At 40.4% G+C, this 25,346-nt stretch overlaps 1 protein-coding gene and 1 long non-coding RNA gene across 5 annotated transcripts in view; one reads left to right on the forward strand and one right to left on the reverse strand.

Annotated features, from left to right (window-relative positions):
* The window catches only part of LOC133496188 (neurexin-3b-like), a 246,715-nt gene extending 221,612 nt beyond the window's left edge, over positions 1-25,103 (forward strand). For 3 of the 4 annotated variants that reach the window (XM_061811438.1, XM_061811440.1, XM_061811441.1), the window contains 2 exons: positions 13,328-13,406; positions 24,127-25,103. In XM_061811438.1, the coding sequence (XP_061667422.1) occupies positions 13,328-13,406; positions 24,127-25,103 (1,056 nt within the window). Of the gene's footprint in view, positions 1-13,327; positions 13,416-24,126 lie in introns of all 4 variants that reach the window. The other variant, XM_061811439.1, reaches the window with a different exon arrangement.
* On the reverse strand, positions 6,471-24,414 carry LOC133496190 (uncharacterized). Its single transcript, XR_009793738.1, has 4 exons — positions 24,289-24,414; positions 20,097-20,158; positions 18,563-18,682; positions 6,471-7,057 (listed from the first exon to the last, which is right to left on the reverse strand). It is a non-coding gene; the product is annotated as an uncharacterized LOC133496190 (long non-coding RNA).
* Positions 25,104-25,346: the final 243 nt, after the last annotated feature.

A 25,346-nucleotide genomic window follows, 5' to 3' on the forward strand; every position in this document is an offset into this window, starting at 1 on the left:
GGACATAACGGATAGGACCACAGAGTAGTGCCAGCATAGTACAGTTAAAATAAGAGGCGAGAACAGATTTTCTTCCTGTGTTTTCAGTTCACTGTGGCTACCGATGCTAGCTTCTCCCAACACGGTTTTCCAGAAAAGCAGTCCCAAGATTTAAACCCAATATTACGCTGTATGGACAGATACATCCATTTCTCATGCACTTGGGATGAGTTAAACCAAACAAAACAGCAATAATGAGGTTGCCGGCTTTCGCAAATTTATCAATGGGATAAATTTATTTTCTGTAACTCTGTATTGTGTTTTTGTGCCTCCTCCATTAACACGTCCAATGCCATCACTTTAAACTTCACCTTGTGCTTCCGGTGCGCCCACAAATTTTCGATGGAGGAAAAAAGTGCAAGAACCTCTTTTAAATATGGTGGGCTCCACCACACATCTCAGAATGCATTTGAGTAAGTGAACACATAATTTTGAGGCCATTTTGCATCTTCATAAAAGAGGGGAATCACAGTAGAGCACACAACACCCCCACCAACATCACCACAATCTGCTAGAGTGAAATCAATGCCTGCTATTTTGGATTTTAGTAAATCAGGCCCTGAGTGTGTAAATTTGGTAATTGCTTGCATTTAATATTCCTGTTTGTATAAAATGTAGCTAGTGGTGAATATCAACTACCTTAACTACAACCACAAATGCTGACCTGTGTGTAGGGAGCGTTGTTGAAGTATGCGTTATTGCACTTTATCCACAGTTACAGTCCAGATATGAAGTAGTTTAACTAGATTTTAAGATTTGTAACAGAAAAAAATGTGACAACAGGAAGATGTATAAAATATCAAACATTTGGCATTCCAGCAACGAAAAGCAATGATGCCGTAGTCATGCCATATTTTCGAGATTGCTATGATATGCTGTAATGTAACAAGCAGTATGAACCTCACTGTTTTTCAGCCTTTCCACCTCAGTTACATCAACAATACTGTTCTCCGTTTGTTTCCGTTTAACAGGATTTCCCAACACTGAAGCAAATATATGAAGGCAATGGCATTTCAGTTTCTTGTAACAGAGCCACCCACACATAGTTGAACCACAAGTAAAACTTCTTTCTCCAATAATGGCTTCTATCTTTCTGTTGGGCTTTTCCTTACATTGTTGCATGCTTTGCTGGAACAAAACAGCGAAAATGAATCTGTCAAGTCTGCAAACCGTCTGTGTGTCTTGACTCGTTTCAGTTCTGCGTACACAGCTGTGAAGGCAGCTTTCTTGTCGAGTTTTGCGGCGTACGTTTTGGATTATGACAGTGTCAGTAAACACAAAGCGCCTCTTTTCTTGTTTTGTGACAGTGGCTGGATTGTAGTTGAGGTGCACTGCTCTTGTCTTACTTAAAAATTTTGTTTTAAGGATTGAAATATGAAAAACTTCCAGCTTGTCTCAATTTATACAGAACATTGTCCTTTTTTTGTCTCCAGCTGTCTTTGTTAATCTCACTCTTATTCAATGGATTTTGCTGCTGTACTAAAAGTAATCAAGCCACATGGTCATTCGACACTCGGGAGACAAATTAAACAATTTGGTGTATAAATTAAAGCAATAATTCTCTAAGGGCTGCAGGCTTGCAGCGATGGCATTTTCCAGATTGGGCTGCTTGACCGGAGCAACCGACGGTTTGCGATACTGTAATTGTTGCATTCCTAAAGTAGTAAAACATTCCGTATCTAATCTGTGTAGATGACTCAGCCTAGATGGCCTCCTCGGTTTCCAACAGCATTCTCTACCCAATGTGATGTAACTCGAATTTGTACATAAATCTTAACCTATCCTAACACACCGGTACTGTAATTTTTCATTGAAATAAATATTTAAATGAAGGCCATAATCAAGACCCTCAATCAAATGAAAAAAAATGATATAGTGGCGACTAAGAGAGCCTTCTTGTGTTGCTTAGTGACTTAATGAATTCTTACATTGCCGCGCAAATCAGTTTACTTCATCATACCTTGTAAATCGAAGACCCGCTATATAAATATAAGATTGGATTTACGAACACTGCATGTCTTAAATGTCGGGTTTTAATTGAGTGCCGACAAAAATATTAACAGTACTGCTCGCTATTACCGTGACTGTAGTTGCTGTAATTAGTTGGAGTCTCGCCCTTTTTTCCACTTCGAGCCTCGAGGTAATGGGAGACAATGACACTTGAAGTGTGTTACTGACGTCAACCCTACTCTGTAATTTAGTTTGGCCACCATTGTAGCCAAAAATCCAGCTTCACAAGTGCTTTATTGGTAGTTTTGAAGGCTGTATTTCCTCATTCACAAGCCTGTCGTTGCATCCAGTGGTGAGTACTATGCAGTGTTGGCTTGGTGGAGGTGAACCTGTATGGATAAACCTAGATTTAAGTCGGGCTTTTAATACTGTCTCTTCAATGCAGCTTTCTTTTTCTTTGAAGCGATTGTCTCTCCTTCTTTTGCCTCATCCTTTCCCTTTTGCGAAGACGCTCTCAAAAAATGTTTTTTTGTTTTTTGCTACCTTGTGGCCTTCCTTCGTTACGACGCTATCATTTGCCTGCGACTAGCGGTTTATCAACTGTACATAGGCACAGCCAAATGCACCTGATTTTCAAAATGATTTCAGACTGATTATCAATAAACTGTTGTTTGTCCTCTTTGTGTCCCAATACCAAAATTGGCAATGGGTATGCTACTAAGCAGCAAGAAACCTGTCTAGGCTTTCCTGTGGCCACAGAGATTTGATTTCCATTTGTATCATCATTTTTTTTTCTTTGCCATCACTCATCCCCTTCTGTGATGAAATCTTATGAAAATAAAAAATGGAAGAAATGGCAGAATTGAGTTCATCCATTGAGTGCCATCTCGAGATTTACTGGAATCTCAGCTGACACCACGCACGATCACTCTTTGAGATGTTTTTGTGCATCTTTTCAGTTGTAATTTTATTTTTCGGACTTGTTGTGCATAGGAGGGGAGGAAATCTTGTTTCTGTGACTCAAACCATATATTTTAAATCCAGCCTTAAAGAATCCTCTTCCTTTCAATAAAGCAAACTGTTTATTTTATGGTCAGTACCCAAGATGCAGCATTGCTCATGTTTATGTGCGTATATTTGTGTTGCAAATCAATTTTCAGTCCACTTCACAAACAGTAGCTGTCTCTTGTCTCTCAGGTGAGATTTAGCAAGTCCCTCGACTCCTTGGATCACCACAGTGAGCGCCAGGTGGCAAGAGCCAATCTCACGCTTAATTAATGATGGCTCCAAAGGGGACACAGACAAAAGATGTTTTTCTTTCTTTCCTCTCTCTAATTTGTTGTGTGCTTATCTGAGGGTCAGACTTGTTTGCTTGGTCTCTTGGAATGAAAAATGTGGCTTGTTGGTCCTTCACCTGACATCTTGGGAGGAAATACAAATGGGTAGTTGTGACCAATTCCCAAGACTTGTACAGAATTGGAGCCAGGGGATATATCTATAGCTTTCGTTACATACATACGTTTTTAGGATTAGTTATATTGGAGTGGCATGGTGGAAGATTAGTTCCTGGGCCTGTCTGTGTTTAGTTTAAATATCTCACCGTGCCTGTGTGGCAAGTAATTGGAGTCTCTAAATTGCCTGTCGGTGTGAATGAGAGTGCGAATAGTTGTTTGTTTATATCTGCCCTGGGATTGGCTGGTGACCAGTTCGGGGTGTACCCCGCTTCATGCCCGATGATAGCTGGAATAAGCTCCAGCACTCCCGCGACCCTTGTGAGGATAAGGAACTCGGAAAAAGGATGGTTTATATTGCCATTCCTTGTTTAGCGAAAAATGCTTTCAAAATAAGAAAAAATTGGATGATTGCCAGTGGTGCACAAGTATTGGAACTTGTGGTAATTTGTGGTACCACTCTTATGATCTTCTACTTGTGTGATCCTAATAGTTTGTTGCTCAGTGTTAGAACACCAGCAGCTCACTGCAGGGCGATTAAACCACAGGAGCATCGTAATGGATGTCCGTTCTGTCGCTCACGCTTTGTATAGAACCATAGGAAATGCTTGTTTGTTTATGTGTGTGTGTGCGTGTGTGTGTGTGTGTAAACCTGCTGTCTTTTTAGCTGACACTTGCACTGTCAGGCGCTGCACCAACTGGGTGCAAACAATCTTAGATACTCGTGTGCAGTGTGTTTTTTTAAAGGGCAGCTCAAGCCCTGACTAGTGACGGGCTCACCTCATGCTGTGTTGATTCCGGAGATTTCTGACTGGTTAAAAAACCTTCTACACGTGTCCAATTAAAATGCAAACCTGCAGTGGAGGCAGCAAAGTGCCAACATAAGCCTGAGCACATGCAGCAGACAGTGTTGACTTCCCACTATGCTAAGGGATAAAAGCAGCTGAGTGTAACGTATCATGCAGTCGTGAAAAATTTAAATGTGCTTTAATTATGCTGCATATCTTTTTGAATAATTGCGGATTAAGTAACCCCCCCTGCATGTTATTCGGGGAATTTACATCTTAAATCCAGGTTCTTCTTCTTTAAGAGTAGATGACATCTAACCCACAGCGGGTGCCAGCACACTTACATGGATTATACAAGTGGAACAGTCACTTATTAAATCCTATGCTAAGCCTTTTCAAAAAGTTCTGAATTTTCATTGCGAGCCTATATTCTCTTTGGTCTTGAATTAACCTTTTTTTCCCACTGTGATTGTAACATTACGACTAACATAAATGCTTAATTTCCTTGGCCGTTATTCATTTACTTCCTATCAAATAAAGTGGTATAAACCTGTTAAGTGGAGTGCAACCTTTTAAAACCAAAATATGGTTAGAAATTGAAACAAAATCTGACGCTCAAATGCACAAATCATGTGTGACAGCAGCAACTATTGTCAGACATATAAAAACATCTAAAGGGGCTTGAAATGTTTTGGGTCAGTCCGCCACAAAAAGGGTACTCGTGAGAAGGAACCATGGAACTGGTTACATATACAAATGAATTCTTAAAAGCTTTTTCTGGATTGGGAGTGATTATTGAGGTTCCACTTTATTTCTTTTATTCATTTGGTTTTAATTCATATATTCTTCACTTTTCTATTCATCCCAAGTTATGTGCTTGGTTGAAGCACTTTTTTTGTATGTTTTATTTTTGTGTTATCTTCATATGCCTGTCTTGCATTGGTATTGTACATCCATGGATTAACACAACAGTATATAATTAGTTTCTTAACACCATTATACGGTTCAATGTGGTTTTGCCATATTTTTAATCCTATTGCAGCTCCCCCCCCCCCCCCCTGTATTTCTTACCCTAAAAATGTATCAAGGTTATGTGTCAACATCAATGTTTTGATCATTTTCACATATATAAGACATCTGATGTGTGGTTTGCAGTTTGGGATTAAAGCATGAGGACAGGGTGAAGATGCTTTTTTTTTCTGTGAGTTTTAATTGCAGGGGAACGTGCGGTGTACATTCCAGAACCCATCTCGTCACTTTATTGAGATATTCAAAGACCTCTCGGCTTTTTTTCTCCCTGCTCACTGGTCCAAACATCAAGTAGCTGACAGCTGCACAATGTAATGACACCCAACGTCAAAGTCACCTTTCCAATAGATCCGTTCTGAGTTGCATTCATTAATTCATTCATCATTCCAGAAGTTGTTTTTAAAAATTTTGTCGCATCAATTAAATGACATCAGTAAGTAAAAGGTTGTTGTGATAGTGTATGATCAGTCATTCAGGTACTGAGAAGAAGGCTCAGAATACTAAAAAAAAAAAATACTTATATGCTCAAAAGATGCTAAATGCAATGCTTAATTTTGTTAATTTGGCTGACATAACGCCCACATTGATTCGTATTACACCCTTGAAGTCATAATAGCCGTCCGCTGTGAGAAATTGTGAAAAGAATTGAAAGGAAGCTCAGAATGAATCCCGGAAGGAGAAAGTGAAATGTATATATTTCACACTATGCAGAACGTGACAGGCAAGCCAATGGACTTCCAAGCCAAACATTTGTCTTTTGTTATTGTTAAACTAAAAATAAGCAGAAAGCAATAATCAAATATTAATAAAAACATGAAAACAGTCTTGTAAAATTGCAAACTCCGATTGCATGATGCATTTCACAGTCGTTGCGATGTTTATATTTTATTTGTTGCACTGATTTGAAACCCTTATGAGTCAAAGTCCTCTGTGAATATGATTATGGAGGATACATTGTTTTGTTGAACCTCAATGGGAGGTGTCGTCAATCATCGATTAATCAAAAACCAATCGATCATCAAATTGATCAACAACTACTTTGATAACCAATTAGTCAGAGGCATAGTTTAACTTAAAATTAGTGTTGTTTCATTGGAAGACAGTAAGACATTTGCAAACAATCTGTTCCTAAAAAAAAACAATGAACATTTTTGTCTTTTTTTTAATGGAAACAATGAGTCCATTGCAAAAATAATTATAATATGCAGCCATACTGTAGTAGTTGAACCTGAAGCATGCTCAGAAGTGGATATCAAGAAGTACCCAAGACCTAGCTCTCAGTTTCAAAAAGTTAGTGAATAAAATATCATGTGATCTCATGTGATATTACTTAAATGTGTTTGATTTGGTTGTGTTAAACATTTACCAATTTAACAATACCAAATAACAATAATTAAAAAAATTATAATTCACATTAAATTGGACTCAAAATAGATTTTTTTTCGATGAATCAATCCAATAATTAATTCTAAAAAGCTGTAACCTCCATCTACTACATTTATTTACATTCTAACATAAAATTCCTTGTTTGTAATAATCAACGTAGGTCTTGAGGCTTGTCAGTTTATGATGGGCGATGCAGTCTGAGTGTGAGTAAGTGTGTTTGTCGCAAGGCTTCCCTGATGACCTTGTACACTGCGGCTGTAGGGGGGGGGGTGATTAAGGATCAGGGCTGAAGACCATTTCCTTTTCCAGCGGAAGATGAACGACCTTGTTTGAAAGTGGCTGCCTTCGGCCTCCGGGCAATTACAGTTTCCTGTGCGGCAGCAGCTCTTGCTGTGCTGTATACGCTGGATGGTCCTTGAGAAAAAGAGAAATAATCGCCACATAACCAATTTGGCTGCAACCAAGACGGCCAAGTTCAACGCTTGCTTTTGTTTGCTTTATTCACCTTTACCAATTAGAGGCGCTCCTCACATCCTGCATTCGCCCCTTCCTCTTTCTATTCTCTCTAATCCAATAAAACATCATTGAAAATATCAATATTTGCTTTAGGAGACAGTTAAATTTTGAGACTATGTGATTTTAATCTGGGTCACATCATGTTTGAATTGAAAGACTAAATCGAAGGAGAAGCATGAGTTCAACATCCCACATTTCCCACTAATGTTAAAAATCAAAACTCAGTCATAATATTTTTTTCTCTTTTAGTTTCCATATTACAGTCTGTGGTGCCGTTTCTGTCACTGTCGCATTTTAGCCCGCTTTCTTATCTGGCACAGAGTGAAGAACACGGACTGAACAAGTTATGGCAATGTGACAGATAAGATGAGGGCAGAGTGCCATTGATTCCCCTTGTAAGACAAGCGTGTGCCTTGTCAGCCTGCCAAAGCGCCGATTGGACATGATAACAAGCATAACAGAAAGACTTCAACTTCTCTCACTCTCCGATAGAGAATAGAGGGACAGGTAGTGGTGATATAGTTAGTAGAGCTTCAAGTCAAACATCTGAGTGCACACTGGGAAAAGATTCGGCATTAAGTATCACGATAGAACACACGCAAGTGGGCAAAATTTTTGGCACCTTTCCATTACATAAAGACCCACAACAGCCACTGAAATAACTGATAATGGGTGATGATGTTTCTGACCACTGGGCATGTTTCTTTCATAGAAGGTTACCAATGACTGTGCCCATGTCTGTATGAAGTATATAAAAGTTGAAGGTGACCAAGCAACACCTCGGGGAATAATAAGAAGTTGCTTTGAATCCCGTCTTTGATTTGCCCTTGCCTCTGCTTCGTCACTTTGATCTCGCAACGTGTAACCATATTGCATATCCATGGCAACTGTCTGCTGGGATGCAGTGCTTGAGGAAAATTGATTTGTCTGGGTTCTTTCTTTTTCTCATCTACTTCCACCCCCCAAAATAAATAAATAAATAAATAAATGAGCAGTTTTAGCCATCAGGCATTCTGCCTTTGTAAATAAACCAAATTGGGTATGATAGGAGTAATGGGGTTCCATAATGTGTTGTTTCTCAAAAGGCATTGTTTCTCGCTTTCCTTCGTCCTTTAGGGCACAAAAGCGTCTGAAGGTCATTTATTATGACTGTGGTGTGTTCAAGAGCAACTTCCAGGATGATATGACTCAGTGGAATGTAGTCTTGCGCTTGTGTTCCCATTCCCGTCTCCAGGCAGCACGATCATGCTCATACCTCATGTCATGTTTGGAAGCCTACAGCTTTTTAGCCTTTACATTGCTTTTATTGACCCCGAGGGAGACTATTGAGGCAGCTGAAGCTGTCAAGGCGCCATTGCAACTTTCGAAAACATATTTTGTAACACCATGGCCATACTACTTCTATTACTACCGAATCTAAGGGAACAACAGCTGCATCCTCTTTTACATGATTCGAGTTTGTAAAATCTGCAGCTGAAATGACAAAATCCTCAGCTGTTTATTTTAATATTATCAGAACCAAGTGTCCATATTATAGAGTATGTCTATGATATGGTGGTACCTTAAGATATGAGTCTAAATCCTTTTGTGACCATGCTCGTAACTCAAAACCATCTCAAATCATCATTTTCTCAGGGCACTCCGGTTTCCTCCCACATCCCCAAAACATGCATTTATTGGAGATTCTAAATTGCCCATTGGTGTGATTGTGAGTGCAAATGGTTGTTTGTTTATATGTGCCCTTCGAATGTGTGGCAACCAATTCAGGGTGTACAGCAGGTGACAGCAGGGATATGCTCCAGCAGTCCTGCAACCCTTGTGAGGATGAGTGCGTCATAAAATGGATGAATGGATGAATGCAAGAATTAAAAATTTAGAAAAAATTAAGAATTATGCAAGAATTAAACTCATTTCCCCACGCCACACACTTTTCTTTTGCTTCAGTTCAATGGACATTTTGCTGCTCCGTCTGCTGTGTGCATCTTGTCCACCTGGGAACAGTATAGTCAAGACAGGCACGAAGAAGAGTTTAACAAGTCACTCAACCAGAAAGTTTTGCGTTTGCTTTGTTTTACTGTTTTTGCCTGTATTGTTATATTTTTTGTTCAAATTGTCTTAATCTACCATTTGTGTTCGAATATCACTTGCTTCAAGGTTTATAGCCCTCATATTTGTTAGCCTGCCCAAGGTATTTAACATTGTCTGTTAGCATGAAGCTATGTGGTTGTTTAAAATGTGTAATTCTCTTTAGCCAGCCAGTAAATGTTAACTGCAAACACGACTAAACATTTTTTAGAGGAATTGTTACCTACTGGCCTCAGCTAAACTGTTTCTTGTTGCAAAGTGAGTTGTGTTAAATTCTCTACTTTTTGCTCGATAATGATGAGCCATCCTAGTTGTTGTTGTGGTGGTGGTGGTGAGCTGGTTCTTTCATTTGTAAACATAAAAGCTTCGAGTTCTGAATTATCATCTAGCCGGGTATCTGTCTGTATTGATCCCATGAGGAATTCTCCTGGTTGATGTGCGTTAGTAAAAACGGTTTGAATGAGAACTGTTTATTTATTGATTTTGCTGCTGTGTTTGTTTGTGGTGTTAAGACTCTGAAGGATGTCATCGCGATTGTCAGGTCTGATCTTTCCACTGACTTCTTTCTTTCTGCTCTCTTTCACAAACAAGCAGCAAATGACATATATTATGGTTTCTGACAAAATAGTTACCGTGGGTCCTATTTTCATGACCGGTGTAAATCCTGCGTCAGGAGTTTTTGATAAGAATGTTTGTCTTCTCTTGTTTCAAGTTCATTTTTAAAATCCCAGTGGATTAGGTTTCTGATGGTAATTTGTTTTTTCACTCAAAAAAAGCTAAATGTACTTGACAAGCAATGGTCCGCCATCTACTTCTTAGCAGCTCCATCCATATGCAACTACACATACAGTCAAAGGCCCCTAAAAAAAACAATAATGTGTTGCTCTTTCCATTTGTGTAAATACCGTGAATACCTTCAGCTTCTCTTTGAGGAAGTACTCTAGCAAGTGTAAACAAAAATATGAGGGAATCAGGCAGTTAAACCTCCAAAAAGGGAAACTGGAAGATGTGGAAAGGCTTTTTATCTGATTTCAATAGGTTTGGGTTCAAGTCCTTCTGCACTAAATAACACCACCTTTCAGGACCCTGCTTAAGTGTACTGGGGCACAAAAAGTGTCTTTCCAGAAATGTTTATGTAAATCCCTTCACCTGGAATAAAATGCCCACCAAAACTTCCGAGGAGAATAATTACACAAAAATAATCAATGTTTTGCTACCAGAGTATATCCCACTCTATGTAATGGAGATTTAGAGAATTGGATTCCCCCAGCTGTGAAATCAGTTTTTGTAGTCCTGTTGGCCAAACACATCATTACGCTCTGCCACTGTAGGCTGCCTTCCCAGCACACACGCGTTAGTGTATCGCTTATTGGATCCCACCAACTCGGTTTCTTTTTGGGCAGCCTCATCTTGTTGTAGTCCCGTGGTTGGAAGAATGACTTTGTGTGTCACTTGGCTGGCTCTCTATTATGCAAACGCTGGTGCAGGGATGCATCATGCGTCTCATTAAAACTAATTTACTGCCATTAATGGCTGTTGTATTCAAATATCCATATGTTCCAATGGAGGACTGGCGGTGATTACGATGAATGGGACACGCATCTTGCGGACCATGTGTGTGGTCCTGGGGGGGGGCGACTTGGTGCCCCGGGGTACCATGTTAGTGACGACTCACAACTCTCTTAAATGTACAAAAGATAAACTTCATACTCATATGGTCGAAGTTTCTTTGTAATAAGGTACCTCTGTTCTTTTTCTATTCCCATTTTATTTCCCAAAATAACTATTACAATAAAGTTACAAAACTGAGACTGTATCACTATTGAAAAACAAGTGTACAAACAATGCAGGATTGTATCCATTCTGGTAGAAATTGTTGGAAGTAATTCTGAGGTGTTTATTTCATGTTTCTGCCGCCTACATCTGTTGTCATAATCATCACATTCATTATCATAACAAGCGGTAACCCTCTTTCAGCAATAACCAAAAGCCATTTACACACTTAATGTGGCTTCAAAAAAATAATGTTTACCAGGGGACTGTATTTTACATCCATTTTGTTTAAACCTTTCCAGCCTCTTTATGCCAGAGTACATAATTAGGCGCAATGTATAAACAAACATGTCATTATAACATGTTAGTAACACAAGATGTTAGCAATGAGCTTTTCAAAAAAAAAAAAATCCATATTGCCAGTAAAGTGCATGCTGTGGAGACGGCCCATTTCAAAAGCAGCAGCCTGAGCGGGGGTGGGGGCGCCTTTCATTATTCTGTCAAAGCCAATGATATTTAGAGCCCCCATGCACGCGGTGGCACTGCAAAACTCAATCAGTGTTCTGATTTCATAACCCTGCCTGGTGACAGCAACTGCTTTATTACGTTGCTGCGTCATTCTAATAAACAGCGGCTCCCCGGCACATCGTAAATCCAACCTATTCTCCCCCCACACACACATCTAGTCCTTCTTGGTTTGCCCCAAAAGACAGAAGAATGAGGGCAAATGTTACAAATAAGTGGTTACGCAGGTTAATTATGTGCCTATTGCAATGAAAGCAGTTAGTTGTTTTGTCTGTCACAGTGCTAACCTTTTTTTCCTTTCTCTTGCTTAGCTTAGATTCAGTGGTGTGCAACAGTGTGTTGCTGCCCGGGGGCACACACTGTGCTGGCGGGGGAGTTCTGATAGAAATGTTTGACCCTTGATAAAAAATGGACCTTTCCGATGGCTACCTTAAGCTCCGCCCCCTTAGCCATGTCCCACAAGCTTTCAAAATGCCGATTGAACAGAACATGTTTGAAGTCGATTGTCTATCGCGTATTCCAGATAATATTGGGGTATGTTTTTTGCCAAATGCGTCAGATTTGTCCAAGAGAGTTCTACAGAGAGGTCTCAACTATTTCACACAAGGATATGTACACAGAATTAAGATTTTGGACGGGGCAGGACACAATGTCAGAGTTACAGCGAAATGTTGGCGATCAATGCAAAAAACTTTGACACCTCACAAACTTCATATTGAAATCCAACAAAATAGTGGAATCGTACTGCGCATGTAAAGCAGGGTGAGTACTTTTTACTTGGAAAGATCACGAGTAATATCATTGTAGTCTTTATAAGTGTGTGGGTGTATTCATTTGACTTGGCTCGTAATCGAACCCAGTGCTCTGTCTTAAAAGTTTGATGTGACACAAATAACCAAATAGACATTTCTCTTGCATAACATCTCGCATTTAGTATCAATAACTCGATTCGTCGGCATAAAACATTACACACTTCATTCAGCAGGTCAGTGATACACTAACAAAGTGAAAGTTGTTCTCCTGCAATGTATAAAGCACTGATAATAATGAAATCAAACTCAGAGAAGATGCATCTCCCTCACTTACCTTCGAACATACAGCCTTGTGTTTGTTTATAATGTTCACATTTAGTTGTACACGCGGTCATCCCCAAGCGTAATTCATTGTAGACACTTCGTCAACTGTGTTTTAGGCTTTGGAAAATGAATCAACAGGGCCCCTTGTAACCTAGCAGGATATTTTTCATCAGAATTCCACGTTCCCCAAGCGCATCTGAGGATCATCTGCTTCGTAACATTAACTTTTCCAAGCGCACGCTACTGATAACCAGCATTGCTTGTGGGACAATATGGCGAGAGGGGCGTGTCAAGCCAGGGGTTAAGACAATGCAATCTGATTGGCTATTATTGTACGAGTGATTGAAAGGTCGGAAAAGGCCATTGTTGAGGTTTTCAACCCGTTTATATGTCCGGGGCCACTGCCCCCTGCCCCTCTTCAAAGATTTTAATCCCTCCTCATTGCTGCACTGTAGGTTTCTTTTGTTTTTTTAATGTACTTTGTGTGTTCTTTGCCAAACTGGTATGTCTGGAATAGAAAGATGAAAAAGATACATATTTTGTGGTAACTAAAAAGTTTTCAGACTAATTAAATGAAATTGGACAATTTTCCGTGACACTCCTGATCATCTCTTGGCACACGCTAAATGAGAATCATTGCTCTACTACTATGTGTGCTAATTATTAAATTTGTCTAAAACTTTCTCCCTGTGTATTTGTTTGTGTACAGACGACAGATGACATTGTGTCATCAGCCGAGTGCTCCAGTGACGACGAAGACCTGGAAGAGTGCGATTCCGGACACACAGGTGGGATGAGTGTGTCAAGCTGTGTTTGCTTGGAACCCAAGTCAAGTCCCCCCGCCCCTATTTTTATATATTTTATTTACTTAGTTATTTTTGCTTCCGAGGAGCCTCTCCTCTTAGCATCATGTCCCGTTGGAGCTTCAAGTGTAACTTAAACAGACACCATGAAAAAACAAACTTGTACTCTTGAACCTTTTTGCACAAGAATTTAGTAGGATTTTTGTAAAAAAAAATTGATATGGTGGAAATGAAAATGCCTGATACTCGTCGTTTTGTTGCTTTTAACGATACACTAGTCTGGAAGTCAGACCCGGCGTATTCCGTGATGCTAATGTACCTTTGATGTGTTTGTACTACATTTTTTTTCTTTTATTTTTTTAGATCAGGTCACTTTTTATATAATTTCCTACCAAATTCTTGTGTGCATTTTTACTATCAATATTTAGAACATGGTGTTGGTAAATGAAAGCAGTTTAAACACATAGGGCCTGATTCACTAAGATTCCAATCAACGAGTTCCAATAACAATAACAAATTGCGCGCTATTGGCAGCAAGTGTAAAAGTGGTGGGGAGTGCCATATTTATTTATTTTAACCCAGCCTGAATGCGTGGCAACTGCACGTATGTGCCAATCCTGCATAAAATTTGATAGCAGTGCACTGAAATGAATTCACAGAAAAAAGTTCCAAGGAATTTTTGTCATTGGTGACATGCCAGGACTCCTTTTTGTGACTGACTTTGTGCCCTTCGTCAATCTCTCTGTTTCATTGCTGAATAGATGAAACATCGCGAAAATTTTTGTTTTGTTAGATAAATGTTGAGAGGAGCGGCAAAACTATCTCACTTTTCCTGCAGTATGCCGGCACCGCTTTGGGTTATGGTTTTGCGCCTGCCTTTGAGACACCTTAATTAAAGACGCTTATTCCTTTTCCGTAATTTGTCTCAGGTTTGATGACTTGCATTGTGTGTGCTCCGTTTACGTATTGGCACATTCTCCTCCCACAACGGCTAAAATTAACGTGGCAGCAGTTCAGCACAATTGGCAGACGCAATTCTGGTTGCACTCAGTTTTGTAGCTCAGCGTCGATGTCTGCTTGCGAGCAAACGAGAGTTTGTGCACATTTGCAAGTCTTCAGTAAATCAGGCCCTCAAAATGACAAATATTTCAACTAGGAAAGTTACACTTAGCTGTGGGGCCACACTGGTCGCTGACATGATGGCGTGTTGATACTAATTTTGCTCTCTCAGCATTGTGTGGAGAGGCAGCTTTACTTGTTAAAGTCCAAAATTAATATCAAGCCCCCATGTCGCCCGCACTGATGCTTCAAAATGTATCCGTCCTCTTCTTGAGTTCCTCTTGCTGTGGTCGTGTCTCCTTTGACTGAGGATACATTTTGAGATTGTTTGGAGAACAAAGATGCTTTCAGCATAGACACCGTGGTATGTAGCAGACTAACTGCAATAGAGCCCCCCCCTCCCTTCCCTGACTTCCCCCTCTTATCCCTTCTTCTCTTGTTTGTACCTCTGTTTCTTTTCGTTGGAGGTCTGCCTTACCCTAAACATTCTAATAGAGAACAGATATCCTCGAATTTCTGTGCGCATTGTCTCTCTTCCTTCCTCCCCCTGCACACAAACACTTATTTATGCAAATATGTACATTGTAAATATGACCAGATGGAGTTGGGAAAAAAAGGTGTTAATTGGAAAGGAGACCTTATTTTGAGGAAGCTCGGGTTTGCCATTTATACTACTCGACGATTTTGTTATGATGAAAAGAGAGTAATCACAGTGCATGACTTACTTCATGCAGTACAGTAGTACATCCTTTAAGTATATACATTGTGTTCTCTAGAGTTACTTCATCCAAGTTTTGTTCCTACTCTGGCGAACTCAAATGTATTGTATTCCATAGTCTATCATTAATCTTTTCTGACACCAGACTACTTTGGAAGCGTAGTTGGATACAATTGCATGTTACCCTGTTGAAAATGTAAGAGCAGTGTAAGTACGTTAATTACTTTGTCAGACTTGTTTAATTATTTATATATAAATACATCATGATTACTGTAATTTCCAGCCTACAAGCCACAACTTTTTTCATACGCTTTCAACCCTGCAGTTTATGCCGTGATGCAGCGCTAGTGTTAGCACACCTGGTTAGCGCCGCGCTAGCATTAAACTCTTTCTGTGTTCCAAGGGTTATAACCAGGTGCATTCTATAGGCTGGGAATTACGGTACTGTTCATTTTGAAAGCGTGCATCAATGGTACCCTTGTTTCCAGAAACCAGAGATAATTATTTTGGAATGAAGCACATCTGTTCTTCAAAGGATTTTTAAGCAAATAATAAAGTGGTCACAAAACATAATGAAATGTAATCAAATAATAAAAAAGGTGGTTGTTGCATTATAAGCACACAGCATCTGGAAAATATTAGACCATCCAATTAAATGGTTCAATAGTCAATTTTCTTTTGTGTTAAAAACTCCAACTATAAATTATGAGTACGAGTAATAAATATTACCACAAGGAGGTAGAATTAAAGGTAGTAGTTTGGAAAATCCATCTTGTTGGATGGGAGAGGTTGAGGTTTAGGATTTGGAAAAAAAAAGTTTTTCAGCAGTTTTTCAAATGTAACTAAAACTGTAATGGGGGAAATTTCCAACAGCAACTGTAATGTAATCACGCATTTTCTCTCAGTCATGTAGCTGATTAAAATTATGTACATTTTCTTGTTCAATCACATAACTTTGTTCCTGTAATTGACCGGCACGGAATGCAGAACTTTTTAAAAGTACGGGAGTAAACAAACGAGCCTTCTTGTTTGTACCACATGTCAATTGTGAAAATGAGTTCACCGGACACTATTTTTCTGACTCCCAAATGTGCCGTGAGATGGGCCAGGATTGGTTGTGTCTCATTCGGAGTGTTATGACATTGTCACTCTCTTGTTAGTAATGTATCATAACTTACACTTCACTTCCCGGCGCTACTGCAAACACAAAATGTGTGGTGTCCTGACACTTTACCAGAGTTGACAATTTCCTCCTTTTTAGAAGCTGATAAACAAGCTGGCTAACATTTTCAGACGCACTCCATACTTCAAAAACTTCTTCCCTAAGGATGAAATTGTCAACAGCACTACTCCCACTAATACTAATCGTTTTGCGCAAATACGGGTTTCTCGCTCTGGATATTTCCATTTTGTTTCAACACCTGAGTCACTTTTGTGTTTTCAGCTTTGAAATAATAACACTTTGAAGTGCAAACCCAAGTTTTCTCAAATGTGGACATGTGTTTTGTGAATAAAACACAACACCCTTCCCTCATATAGTGTAGTGGCTGACATACAGTACACACTCATATGTACCCGTATTGTACATTCCACTGTGTTGACACAGAAATTCATATCCTCATCCCCTCGTCTCACTTCCAGTCAGTCGTTTGAGCAGTTGCATGACATGACGTTGGATTTAAGTTTTTTTTTCCATTTGTTTTGGTCTTTTTCTCCTGTGATGTACATGTTGACATCTTCTCTGTCGATGGTGGCCCAGCCGCAGGGTTGTTTATGATTTTTTTGGGCGTGTTCTTTGGATTTGCTTGACTTTAATAGGGATGGGTTAAGTAGTAGGGAATGTGACAATTTTTTTGTTTTGCTGTAGTCTTTTATTTGTTGTATTTTATTTATGTTTATTTATTTGGGGTGTCTTTCTGGTCATCCGTTGTCCATCCTCCAAACAAGGATAGAGCCGCTCCTCCTCCCGTTTTTGCCTCATCTTGTGCCGCATGAACTTTTGGTGGTTGGAAAAATTCAAAGTTCTCCTCATCAAGTTTGTGTTGATTTATTATAATTTTGTGCCATATGGCTTTGAAACAAACATGCCCCACCCCTCTCCCCATCTTCAATATAACTTTGGGAAATGAAGGGCAACAAAATCTTTTATTGCCATCATCATTTTGTTTTGCCTGATGCAGGCGACCCCATTCTGTCTGCCGAAAGTCGTGTGTGAAAGAATGACTCCTCTCCCAAATGTGAACCTCCCCCTCACCACCACCCCCAACCTCCATCCACCCTCACCCATCTTCTTTTGTCCCGCCCTCTCTGCATATACTGTTTGAATGCAGATGGCATAAAAAGAGTTTTATTGCTACAAAGTATATCTGTTTTTCTATTTCTACCTGTTGCTTCAACTAGAAGGCATTTGTGGCATGTACCCCGTACCGGATTGAGGCAGCTTTAGATACTAACAAACAATCCCGCCCCCCTTTTCTCCTCCCTACATGGCCCTGCTTCTGCATGCATATGATTGGCCTCCATTACCGGTGCTGCTTCTTCTCTGTCACCAATGAGTGTCTGCTAACACCCCCGACCCCCCCCTCCAAGCAGGCTTTTGCAACATGTCGGCGTGTGTTTTCAAGGGTGACACAGCACCAGGCCTGCTCCTCCCCTTTGAGACATCTTGCCTCGATGCTTGAACTTTTTTGTCTCTTTTCATAGTGATATCTGTTTGTCCTGTCTGCTGTGTATGGATGTCTTATCTTATATATAAAAAAAATGTTCAACCCTTACCCTTTATCCCATATGGGTTCCACAAGAGAGCAAAGAAGATGATTTATGCCCACTTGGTTTATAATTAGTCCGAACAAACTAAAATAACCTAGAAATTAGAGGAGAAAAATAATGAATTTCACTTGATGGATGCCATTGTCGGAAATTATAGCTATGAAATTGCATTCTTAGGGAAAAAGCCTTCAACTTATGTTGAAATTGTTTTTAAAAAATCAAAATATGGCTTGTTTTATGATGAAATAGCTGATTAAAATGACAAATAACCTGAAGTACGTTAAATTATTCAGTGAACAAGCTGTTGAGCAGATTCTTCGTGTACAGGAACACCGACAAGCTGAATTTAATCAGCGTCATGAGTAAAAATATCAGCCAATCGTCAGCAGTCTGTCACTTTTTGAAGGCACCAATATAATCTTTATCCTTTCTTTTTATGGGCGTTTGTTAATCAGCCTGAAACATGCGGGAGGTGAATGAATGTGCTTGGGCAGGTGTCTGAGCACAATACACACGACCACAATAGGATTTCAAGTCCCCAAATTACTGACGCTCACAATTTTCAGGGTTGAAATCACATTGACTCGCTTCGTACCGGCACTCCTGCTTTCAGCTTTCATGGTGTGCGCACGTGGTTAAAATCCTTCACTCGCGGTCAGGATTCGTCTCCATTTGGGTGGATCAGCAAATGCTGGATGGAAATGGAGGACGGGGTCTGCGGGAGAAGAAAGTGAACAGAAGTGCCGTTCAAAACGTTTCCGCACAGCCAACCTTTAAACTGCTGAGGCTGTCACTCAATCAAACATACACATTTATTTAACGAGTATCTGTTCACAAGTTTGTAGGTACTGTATGGGTAGCGATTTTTTTTTTTTTTACACGGCGATGAGCAAATGCCTGTAAAACTGCTCCTACGCTGGAAAACGATCAGTTCTGCTTCTCTTCAGGATTATTCTTTTCTTCCCGATGCGAGTGCTAAGATTGTACCCGACATGTCCGTCTTTTTTAAAAAGAGAAGCGGCTGTGTGTCAAGTAAAATATAGAATTACAGTTGTTCCGTCGAGGCAGAGTTTTCATCCATCCAATCTCCTCCATCTGGACAAGCGCACAACACAAACAAAATTTGGGTAGGCAAGCAAAGCGCCCGTGTTTACCAGGAAGGTGCGAAATGCTTGTGCAAGGGCTTAGCTGGGATTAAAGTGTTTACCAAAACATCAAGGTCCTCTGCACTTATTTGAAGCCCTTTTGACTCCAGCGGCTTTCTTGGAAGTAAATGTTTTGCGGATATAAAGTCAAACAAAGCGAACAATAGAGTGCCAACAAAGCCAAGTAAACAAGGGCAGAGCAAAATCTATTTTGCCTCAAAGAGAGACACTTTTTGCCATGTTTGCACTGCGCAGTATTGGGTCTACTACGCTGTCCTCGGCTCAGTTACTAGCGGTTGCATTTTCATTCTAAAATAGTGCCATGAGAAAGCGAGAACACCACATCATCACATCAGAACGACACGTGCAAAAAGTGGATGAGTATCAGAGGTTCCTATATTTCGGCATATTTTTGGAGAGGAGACAAAGTGTAGATGATCGTGGAGATAATAATGTAGTTTCTAGAGCAATCGTGCAACTGGGTAAATTAATGTTTATTTTCTAGCTGTGTGTTCTTAAACATTGCAGAAAAGTGGCAATCTGGACGAGCAATGAGTGAAGAGCAATGGTATACTTCTCCGTATCTGCTCGGCTGCCTCAGAAGTCCAACTGAGCAGAGACGAATATTTTTAGCCTTGCAGCCCCTGGTTTCATAAATGGAATAGCGTCAACACTGGGTGAAGCTTGGATTTATGCCAATAAATAAACATTTCCATGATATTCACATTTTTGGGAGAGGGTCGGTAGTTTGTGGAAACTTACATGTAAAGCAACTATGAAAAAGGATTTGAACAGGAGTATGATTGTCAACTTGATAGCACGTTAAACTATAAATTGAAAACAATATTTTTCTACATTAGAGAAGTCAGAGTATGCAAAAAAGCCAAATATTGTTTGCAAATTGCATTTCATTTTTTATTTCATGTTGTTTCACTGGCGGCACGTTGGCGCAACTGAAGACCAGGTTTAAAATCCCGGCCCTACCTGTGTGGAGTTTGCATGTTCTCCCCATGCCTGCGTGGGTTTTCTCCGGGCACTCCAGTTTCCTGCCACAAAAACATGCAACATCAATTGGACACTCTAAATTGCACATTGGTGTGATTGTGAGTCCAACTGTTGTTCGATTGGCTGGCAACCAATTCAGGGTGTACCCTGCCTCCAGCCCATCGACAGCTGGGATAGACTCCAGCACTCTCATGACCCTTGTGAGGATAAGCGGCTAAGAAAATGGATGGACGAAAAGTTCAAACATCAAACCTCCAAAGAAATCGCAAAATCTCCACATGGTGCCCTCTTGTGGAATTCATTCCCAATACTGTTATATCTGTCATACGATGGCTGTTGGTGGCTCCTGATTGAATTATGATCATGATAATGATCTTCTACTTGTGTCCTTCCCTGACTACAAAAACGTTGACAGAATGTTGGTTATACATCACGTGTGGTGCGACTTCATCCCTTGCTGAATTGCTTACCAACGCTTCCTTTGCCTGAGAAAACATCCTGCAGCCCTTGGTGACAGCCCCCCCCCCAACTCCCCTACGTAACCCCAGCTTGTTGTAGTGTTATTATGTGATCTTACGCTCCCTAAATGCAACTTACTTGAGCATGCATTAACCCAATGTCTAATAAAGGAATAAAAAAAAAAAGCAACAATTCAATAGAACATTTTCCTTTCCTTTCTCACTGACGTACATCCAGATTGCACGCTCTGGCCTGTGTTTTAAGATACTAACAAGAGAAATACATTTCACTAATAATAACCTGTTTATTATTAGTTAAAGGAAGGTGGTGACACTTTACCTTTAATCTGTCCCTCCTCTCTCTCTCTTTTTTGTCTGCCTCGGTGTGTGCTTTCTGGTTGTTCATCTTTGGTATAGTGTGACAAATTTAATGGCTTTCTTGCTTGCTAATATGTTTATGTTTTGTCCTTAGGACGCATATATATGTTTCTCCGGCATATATGTGCACCTCTATTCTTCTTTCTGAAAATGTAAAGATGTGAAGTATCTGCTAATTCTCTAAGAATGATTACTGACAAATGTTTTATTTCTGATTGTTTTTTCCCAATTAAACTGAAGCTTCCTCTTTTCTCTGTGAATCCGCAACAAACACTAAGCAAGTTTGAAATTGGGCGGAATTGTAAATGGACGCACCGAGAAAAAAGCGAAGGCGCATCCAAAGTTAGCGGCGCTATCTGTGCAAACTGTTTCAATGCTGATCGCTACTATTTTCCTGTCACTCGATGCCTATCTGAGATTGAAATTGGAACGTAACTACTCGGTGGCTTCGGTGCATGGCAAAGAAGTTGCAGCTTAGGGTTTGTAAAACTGTCAGTGTTGAGAGTGCTGTTCTCTTTTGTAGATGGGCATGTATATATGCTCATTGTTTGTATATCCCCATCCCTTCCTTACAGCCAAAAGCTCTAATGCCGCCCGACCGCTTCGTGCCGCCTTTACATGGACATGGCAACTGATGTACACGTTCACCTCCATCTATACCATTTCATTCCTAGTATGTTCATAGGTCCCAGCCCTGTCTCACACACCCCCCCGACCCCCAAATCCTTTACGTAGAGAAGATATGTACAGTCATCCTTTTGTTCATAGCTATTGAACAAGGTCGCCAGAATTATCACATCTAATCTAATAAGGCTGTACATATTCATGAAAATAACGCAGTTAAATGATTTTTTTATACTAAATGATCTTATAAATATATATCTTAAAAAAACATATATATCCTGAAGAGAATGGTGATATTTGTTTTTCATGTCATGGTGTGTGGATGTGTCGTTGCCACCCTGTACCATCCTGTCTAAAATGAGAAATATATCGAAAATAATCAGAACGTCTTCAGAAGTCATCTATAACTTGTCCAAAGGCATTCTTACACAACTTTCTTTTATAAACTTTTTTTTTTCTTCCTGCCAAAATCATGCGGGCAATTTGTTGATGTAAGTTGACAAAACTGATGGTATGCTTTCTTCCTTTCAAAACTGTCTTTTGTAGGCTTTTATGATTTATTATTTTCTTTGTCTCTTTCCGAGCTGGCTTTTGTTTCCTCTATTTAATTCTTACTGATCCCTTTCTGGATAGCTCTATCTGTGGCTTTACTTTGTGAATGTTTGAACAATGTTTGCTCTAACTCAACGTTTTTGCAATGCCTTCATTCTTTTGGTTTTATTTAGTTGTTTTCCTTCATTTCTGTTGCCTTTTTTTTAACCCCCTCCCCCCACTTTGCTGTTCCATTAAGGTTTGCATCAAATTTTTTGGTGTCCTGTTTGTGAGCCTTTGCAATGTACAATCAAGCCACTCCGGTAAGAGGATGAGTAGCTTCAGTGCACATCTGAATGTTTTAAGACTTTAACCTTTTTCTCGTAAAGAATTAAGGACACCGGAACCTCCTGAGGTCTCTTCTGGGATGCTGGCTATGGCTATAGAAAATAGAATTCTTCCAACTTAATGTTGTAAAATTTTTCTTATCTACTGTCTGCTGGCAATATTTAAATAACATTTTAACAGCTTTTTTAAAAATGTGTCCTAAGCATTAAATTTGGGTTGTCAAACTGAATATAGTTTAGGGGACATGTGCAGCCTAATTTGATGTCAAGTGGTCTGAACCAGTGATATCATAGCATAAAATAATGTACACAAGCAACAATAAGATAAGCTTTTCCTCCTTGTTTTAATGCAAAAAATACAAGTTGTAAGGGTGAATTATAACTTTTTTCAAAGCATTAAGAACAAGAAAGAGAAGAGAAAAAAATGCAGTTTCTTGCAGGAGCATTTTTTTTAATTCTGTATGAAATAAATCCAATAAAAGTCAAAATACTGTGCCTATGACTGAAGGCATCTTTGGAGGTCCATTTATCAGAGGATAGATTAGCACTAGTCACTGACCCAGCCTTGACTCAATAACACAAAGGAGAAGAGTCATTTGTAGATTTTTTTTTTTTTTTTTTTGCATACAAATGTTTGTCAAATTCCCACTTGTATGACACGGGATTTTGACCTGGCAAATTCCACTATATTATAAATAGCCAGAACAAAACCTTTGCTTTTGTTTGGAACTTCACTATGTCGACAAGAAAACATTCAGGTGTCATTGAACTGCCCTATGACTTTATGCCATTGCGGTATCTGGAGGAGTCAAAAGGCAAGAGGCCAAGGCAAATCGGGGAGCCCAGAGAAAGTTCCATTTTGCATCTGCTTACGTATCGGTTTTATATTTTTGAGAGGCTAGTATCATTTATGTAAAGCCTAACTTCCAAGCAACCTTTTATCCGATTCCTGTTTTTACCATACATGTTTGTAAGCATTTGTTGTAACCTTTGCACGGGCAATGAAACAAGCCTCTTGAAAAACTTTTAAGTGGATAAAGAGGCAGCTTTTAGATAGACAGCAAACTCCTTCCACTGGTCAATTCATTGAGAATGTAAATGCAGACGCTAAACAATGCAAACTGCAAATATTCATGAGAGACGAGAACAGCCTTTACAAGTGAGACTTTTAATCATCCACTTCTAGATAGGTGCTGATGTGGTCACCAAAACAAACTTCAGCAGTTCAGCTCTTTCAGTGATTACACCCACTCCAGGACCAGTAGTGAAGGAAATGCATTTTTAGTTTCTATGGACAAGTTTCATTGAATAATTGACAAGTGAGGGGAAAAGCTGACAGTTGTGAGGATACTTTCAGTGGGTAGTGTATAGAGTCAGTTTGTTGCGGCTCCCCCTTGTGCATCCCTTCAAGCCTTTTGATGCAACACATACCTTACCAATGGCTGTTCCTTTTACAACGGCTCTTGTTTGGTACTAACTTTTCTTAATTTTTGCACTGCTACTGCCTTTTTCTGTTTCTTAATTTCTCTCTTCTTCTTTTCAGTTGATTTTCTTTCCCATGTTGAGCTTTGCCTTTTGCATTCTTTGGTCATCCGTTCTTTTGATGCTTCTATGGTGCTGGAAGTCATTCTGCTGCCTCACGAGCATCTCTTTCTCTCTGTCACTTTCCAGGAGGGGAGCTAGTCATCCCCATCTTAGTGGAGGATCCCATAGACATCCCTTCTGTATCCACCCGTTCTTCTTTCATCTCCCTTCCCCCAACCCTCCACCCCCTCCTCACCATTATTGAGACCACCAAAGAATCCTTGGCCATGGCCACTGAGGCGGGGGTACCTTGCTTGTCGGACCGAGGCGGCGATGATTGTGATGATGGTGGTGATGATGATGGTGATGATGATGATGGCATGGTGATTTCGGGGTTTGGCTCTGGCGAAGCGTTCGACTCTCGCCTGCCCCCGACTGACGATGAAGATTTTGACAACACCTTCTCCCTGGTAACAGATAAGATCTTGACCACATCAACCTATGACGGCGGCTACAAAGCCCTCGCACCCAAGTGGGAGGCCAAGGACTTGAGGCCTAGCAAAGCCTCTGAGGCAGGTAGGACTACATCCACCTTGCCGCTACCCAACCCTCGTGGTACGCCAGCTGCGGCGGCCCCCTCGGCCACACTTCCCAAGCTGCCCGCTGGGAAAATGAACAACCGCGAGGTAAAACCCCCGCAGCCGGACATAGTCCTGCTTCCGCTCCCCACATCCTTTGATCTGGACGGCACCAAGCCGCGGGGTCCTTACATCACCTCGCCCATGCTGCGCACGGTGCCCGCCGCCTTACCTACAGTGCCCGGCGTGGTGCGGCGAGTACCGCCGGGGGCCTCGGAGGTAATACGGGAATCGAGCAGCACCACGGGCATGGTGGTGGGAATTGTCTCGGCCGCCGCCCTCTGCATCCTCATCCTCCTCTACGCCATGTACAAGTACAGGAACAGGGACGAGGGGTCCTACCAGGTGGACGAGACACGCAACTACATCAGCAACTCGGCGCAAACCAACGGCGCCGTAGTGAAAGATAAAACGCCAAGCAGCGGTGCCAAAATCAGCGCCGCAAACAAGAGACCCAAAGACAAGGACAAGGAATATTATGTATAGAAATCAAGTCATTTCCCAGCACAAAGAAAACAAACTGGTAGAAACAAAAATAGAAACATTTTGACAGTACCATATTGGCAACTGTGATCTCTCATGAACTCAACACTTTCTGAGTCACTGGAACATGTCCGCAGGAAAAAAGCAACAAACAAAAGACTTGACATTTGAAAGCACACATACTGTTGGAGGAGTTCTGGAGAGAGAATGCACATCTTCACTGGGACTCCACATGGACTTTTTGAA

This window comes from Syngnathoides biaculeatus, chromosome 23, assembly GCF_019802595.1.
Source record: "Syngnathoides biaculeatus isolate LvHL_M chromosome 23, ASM1980259v1, whole genome shotgun sequence".
NCBI classification, from domain to species: domain Eukaryota; kingdom Metazoa; phylum Chordata; class Actinopteri; order Syngnathiformes; family Syngnathidae; genus Syngnathoides; species Syngnathoides biaculeatus.